Source organism: Eimeria maxima, genomic scaffold (assembly GCF_000499605.1).
Source record: "Eimeria maxima Weybridge genomic scaffold, Emw_scaff1765, whole genome shotgun sequence".
Lineage (NCBI taxonomy): Eukaryota > Apicomplexa > Conoidasida > Eucoccidiorida > Eimeriidae > Eimeria > Eimeria maxima.
Genome location: NW_013564678.1, coordinates 543 through 6,598, shown reverse-complemented (window position 1 = coordinate 6,598; position 6,056 = coordinate 543). Strand labels below are relative to the sequence as shown.

Below are 6,056 nucleotides of genomic sequence, written 5' to 3'. Positions count from 1 at the left end.
GCACGGAGTTTACGCCGAAGCCAGTCATCCACCAGGTTAGACAGCGTCGTTACGGGAAGTGGAGGTGGTCGGAAATCTACTTGTAATGTTTCGTTAACCAGCTAGTACGTTTGGCGCATGATAAAGGCGATGCCCGTGTGGCTAGCACGTCTTCCACATTACAGGCTATATGCAGAAACCATTAAATGTGTTCGGGTGATCTCAAAGCAGCCGCGTGTGATTCGAAAACGTGGACGGCGGGCTATTAAATGAGAGTGGGGCGAAAAGGTTTCTCTGTTTACTAGTCCATCAACAGAGGGATTGCGCCTTTGCTAGGGATTTTTGTGAATCACTGATGATGCATCGAGCGTTTGGCAGCAACTAGCAATTGGCATTGCTGTTTCCGGAGGGTTTTCAGAGTTTCCGGCGGGGCCTTGGGTGATGTGCAAGAGGAACGCCAAAACCCTACCTCCTCTCGCTTGGCCAACCGTTACAATGCAGAGTACATTCGAGCGAGTGTTGCGGCGGAGCATGACTGCAGGAAGACAGGGGAACAATCGGAGTGTATACAGAATCTTGTCCTTCAAAGCCTAGCATTCGCACGGAATTTAAGTGCTGGCGCCTGTAGCATTGTAGTGATATGATTTGCGTGCGCAGGAATGCGTTGGAAATAGATTGTAAGCTCCCATATATCTCATTCTGAACCGCAGATTTTCTGGCTTCATTTTCGCCTGCACTCGAGACGCCAATGGTTTGGAATGGGTTGAATTATTATTTGTGAAGGACGTATGTCCACTAGTACTGGTAGTCATTTACAGCAACCTCGCAGTCAGCATAAGCACAGATGAATGTCAAACTACTGACCTAACTCTTGCACATTTTTATTGGCACCTTTGCTGTCGGCCCTCGGGTTGTGCCAGGGAGTATGTGGGACAGACTGAACTACCTTACATAGGTTTGGCATGTCAGATACGCTGCGCTAGGAGTGAAACTTCTTTCACTGCAAATTCCAAATTCCATGCGTATTCTGAAATCGCAGTTACGCAACTTCAGAGAGCGGTATGCGTGTGATTGGAAGACCATAAATTCTGTGTGCTCGAAGTGGTCGCATGAGTGAGTTCTAGACTGCGGTGAACCAGCCACTTCGCGTTCGCCCACGCTTAACCCGCTGGGGCTCTATTAATCGTTATGATCTCTTTAGAATTTATATTATCTGGAAATGAATGTGGTGGTAAACAGGATATGAGTTGCGTGGTCTGCTACGTGCTACGAGTAGACCAGTAGTGTGGTAGGCTTTGGCCTTCATCGCGCGAGAAAAGATATTAGCCCACAGGCGAAGAAGTAGTACCCGGGTATATGGTGTGGGAGTCGACTTGCGTTGTTTGCTGTGGGATACCTGTTTACACCGATAGTTTGAATGGCGTCAACATTCTGGAGCGAGGCTGGACTTTGTAAGGATTATAACAGACGTTTGCAAAGGGCTGAATAGGAACAAGCCGCGCTCATGGTATGTGGTGAGCGAAAGTAATCGTATTGAAAACGAGGTGGGTTTAGTGGTTGGCTGCGGGCCATCTGTAAACACGCGCAGTTTGGGCGGTGTTCGTCCTCTGGAGCAGAATCTCATGGGCGGGATGGTGCGTAATTTGGAACAGGTATTAACGCTCATGCTGGTGAGCTCAACAGCAGATACTTGCGCAGGCAGCACGAAGCACTTAAATGGTGTGCAATGGCTGGCACTGGATGCTTCACTTTGCAGGAGGTGCGTGTGGTTGATTGCTCTCGCCTGCGAGCTGGTAGTAGAAAAGGAGGACAGCTAAAACAATCGAGGAACTATTTTGCTTTGGCTGCTCACTTGCCGTCCGAATTTGAGGTCTACAGTTTTCAAACCCGTGTGTTGTATTTAGTTGCCAGGGTCTCAGCGTCGGCCTTCGCACAAATTGAATATTGCAGTATCCAGTGGTCGGACTCCATTAGGTTTCTGTTGGGTCTGCGCAGGCCTTGCACTCTCGAGCGTAAAGAGTGGATGGCTATGATTTGGGAACGATTGCTGTGCATGGTTAGGCTTTGGCGAATGTGTATTATGTAGGAACGGCGTATGAGAACAGGCAATTTCTAGCTTCTCTGTGTGCGTATGCAGTGTGCTTTTAGGCTATGCCGGCGTTTCTTGTAACCATAGAGTAATTGGTCCAGAAAGTATGTGCATAGTGCAGGGGGAATGTTGTGGAGGTGCTAGGGGTGCTGCAGAATGCTCCTATGCTGTCAACGGCGGTGTGCGAAGATATACTACAACGTACCCAAGCCAAAAGCCGTGGGGTCAACTGCCTCGCCGTCATTTCAGACGTACAGTGCAACGACAGTACTAGCGCGTGCGCATTGCAACCGAAATGTCAACTTTTGTTGCACTGCACTTCTGACCTGACGGCAATGCAATTGGCCCCATGCTTATCTGCTTGGATGCGTTGAGCTATATCTGCGCACTAGTAATGGACGGTGAGCGTCGGTGTCTACTGTCTGAGTCGTCTGATGAATCCATCACTGACTGGTTCCCCGAGTTGGACAACTCAGTGCAAAGTGCTCACGCCGCTACGCAATTGTAGCCAGTGAAATCCAAAAGCAACAGTCTTGCTCTAAGCTCAGCGGATGGTTCGTGTGCTGCTCAAACACTGTGGATTGTTGTTGGTTTTCGAACAAGAATCGACCCGCGAAGGGTGCTTCATGCAGCCAGCTCCATGCGTACTCCTGCGCTGTATAGTGAACTTGGTCCTTATTTATAGAAGCTAACTGACCATTGGAGAGGGAACGCTAGAGGACGTGCAACCGTCGACGTCATGCTCTTATGCAGTTTTTGTGCGTTGGACTGCTGCCTAGTGTGGCGGAGCTCTCTTTGTCACTACGATTGCACGCTGCTTTGCCCAGGACGTATGCACAATATGCGTTAACGCCTAGAGGCACGAAGAAGACGGAAAGCGTGAAAAGCAGGTTCACCATCTCGGTGTTATTAGTTCTGTCAAAGGCCAGCCCTTCTGGTGTGTGTGTGTGTGTGTGTGTGTGTGTGTGTGTGTGTGTGTGTGTGTGTGTGTGTGTGTGTGTGTGTGTGTGCCTACTCCGCAGTTTTACAGCAGGCTTCTCTAGCGTTGCGATCCCTCGCTGATATGGCCAGAGAGTAAGCATGCATAATCAAACTCACAAATATACAATATTTATATTGCAGGCGGGCAGACCTGTAAAGCTGCAGTGTCCTCAGCTATTTACTGTCGTGGGACTTGAGTTTGGGATTAAATCGGATTCCAGCGAATTTTCGAAGCATTATATGTCCAGAAAAATACGTGGTAGCAGGATCGGCGATTGCTTGTGTTCACTACCATTATCTAATTCCCGGAAGCCTAACCAACACGAGTTGGGTTAGTTACTGTGTTGCTAAGGGATAACACTCAAAGGCGAGGAGGGGTCTGAGAAGGCGACTGATTTTGATGTGGCATGAATTAGTCCTGTTTTGCATTCAAACTAGCAGAAGCCTATTAATACCCCACTTATCTTTGTTGGTAGTTGGCCGTTCCCAGCACTGTTGTCATAGGATTACAACATCGTAAACGAAGATATGCACGGAGCAGGTCGTCGACCAGTACGCAAGTGATATTCTGTGTGTGTCTTGAACGTTCTCGTTTCTCGTAGGTCTTGCATCAATACTCCACTCGACGGAACCCCCATGCAGCCAATTGCGTCTCCACAGTTAGCGCTTGATCCAGGGTCGATGTTTCGGGTCAGCTCCTCCCGCAAGCAGGCGTATTCACAGTATTTGGCGGAGCTCCTCGGGATGTGCAACTGTGACAACCGTGTGATAATCGTGGGCCTTGCAGTTTGCTTGCTCACCTCCGGAGATGTGGTAAGGAGGCGAAGATCGTTCTGAAATCACCATCGTCCATTGTCTTGCCGTCAGGCCGTGCACTTAAATGCAAAGGCAACTGCGAGCAGAGCATCCACGCGTACAGCATGTGGAAGCCTTCGCATGCGATATGATCGATCGCCCTTTGCGCCAGCAAGTATGCACAAAATCGGCTGCCACAGTTGCGAAATGCTAAGCTGTCGACACCGAAGATTGTTTGCAGTAAATTCACCATGGTGGAAAACTGGGTGCCGTGATATCAAAAGGCCGGCCGCTGCCAAGAGTAGGTATGCATGTGAATATATGCTTATTTGCAAAGTTGCATTGCGGGACGCATTGGATGCTTGTCTTGCCCCACCCTCTGATATCTGGGGGGTGAGAATCTGGGTGTGATACGCGGCTGCCGTACGAGGACGTACATTACCTACGCCTTTACTAGGTTTATGAGGCGGTGTATCGGCAGAGTTTGATTGGCTGAAGGCCGAAGTGAGTGTAGTAGTCTTTCTGGAATGGAATGGAATGGCGACGCAACTGGGCGCAGAGCAGAGCGCTACAAACAGGACTCGAGAGAATGCTCATGGCATTCGCACTAACCAACAGGACGCATGTACTTCATTAGTCGGCTGTTGGGTAGCACAAACAAACTTCTGATTCTGTTGGGGAAGCCTACTTGAGCTCTTTGGTGTCTGGAACTGGTGCAACCTATGATACTATGTTCGGATCGAGATCCGCCGGGCAATTATAGGGGCTCGTCGCACGCCAGTGTACAATCTACAGGAGGCGGGCCCACACCCCTAACTAACGTACTGCGGGTGATTGTATAGCATACGCACGATTGGGCGGACACCTAGGGAGCAGGAAAGCGCGATCACCGTGGTGCTACAACGTTGCGTACGCTGCCCACGTGCGTTTTGTGTGAACATTTAGCTCGCTCTGCCTGAAGCGCCATTTTACCTGCTGCGTATGCCTCTCAAGGCAAAACTATCTGCTGTTGCATTTCAGCTTGTATGCGAGCAGACATGGAGGCTTACGCACATGCAGGCCCCTTCTGTCAGGTGCATTGGGAAACACTTTGATTGTTCTTTGTTTAGGCTGTGGCTGTTTTTCGTAGCAAATGCGTGGAGTGTTTAGACGGAACGATTTGAGTTTCCAGGGCACACAATGGTGTTCGTGACTTGGTCGGACAGAATGTATGCAACGAAATGTGTGGTAACAGGCAGCTTCAACTACACAATAATTCGTGTTTAACGAAGAGCAGGCATCAATCGGCATTGCTGCCGGCACGACCGCGGTCTCTCTTTGGCCACCGTTAAGAAATTCTTTCTGTGCATGGTGTGCAGCGCCGATGACGTAGATGGGAACCTATCCCCGGCTAGGCCGGTGCCAGTAGGGGGTCGTAGGAGGCGGGAGGGTCTTGAGGAACTGGACCCCCTGCAGCAGGTGTCCGACTCTCTCACGGAGCATGCAGAGGCGAAGATACGCCTGCGCTCGCTTTGCCCTCAGCGGTGTTTTCTCTTCTCTGTATGCCTCTAAGAACAAAACCAACTGCCCGCGGCGGTGACTTGTTCCGTTTCATTCCAGCTTGTATGCGAACAATGTCATCAACATTGATTATGACTATGAGCACTGACGTGAAGGCTTATGCGCATGCGGCATCGTTGCACTGGGAAACGTATTGAGTGGACCTCATGTGTATCTGGGAGAAGAGAGGCATGAACTAAGACTAGTCAGAAAAATTTTATGAGCGTTGTGGGGGTTTGTCACCTGTGCACGTCTACGGGCGCAGTCTGGTGAAGCCTTCTCTAGCGCTGCAATCGTGAGTTGCTTTGACCAGAAAGTACGTACATCATTGGCTAACAGAACTGCGACATGAGACACGTTATCCAGCTCTCCCAAACTGGCGCACACGCAAAGCACACAAAAACAAAATTCTTCTTCGTTTGGCAATTATTTGTGGTATCCCGTTCCAGTCTTCCTATAGCTTGCATGGATGTACGCGTGAATCTACGCTACCTTGTGGATTGGTAATGTGGCAAGACGTGCAAAACTCGCCTTTGTTTAACCCTGTTCATTTGGCATATATTTCCGTCAGGGTCCTTTCACACGCGAAATGTGTTTGCTACGTAGAGTCAGCGCAGCAAGGAGTTTCTAACAGCGCCCCACATCATCGGAGGGGACGTTGAGATAAAAGGCT

General features: G+C 49.7%; 1 protein-coding gene across 1 annotated transcript; it reads left to right on the top strand.

Annotated features, from left to right (window-relative positions):
• Positions 1-1,610: 1,610 nt before the first annotated feature.
• Positions 1,611-5,395, top strand: EMWEY_00055420 (hypothetical protein; the record flags this gene model as incomplete). The annotated part of the gene is made up of 8 exons (XM_013480259.1): positions 1,611-1,738; positions 1,975-2,035; positions 2,224-2,345; positions 2,896-3,005; positions 3,091-3,142; positions 3,652-3,862; positions 4,790-4,917; positions 5,203-5,395. 8 exons carry the CDS (start codon positions 1,611-1,613, stop codon positions 5,393-5,395), a joined length of 1,005 nt encoding a protein of 334 aa, XP_013335713.1.
• Positions 5,396-6,056: the final 661 nt, after the last annotated feature.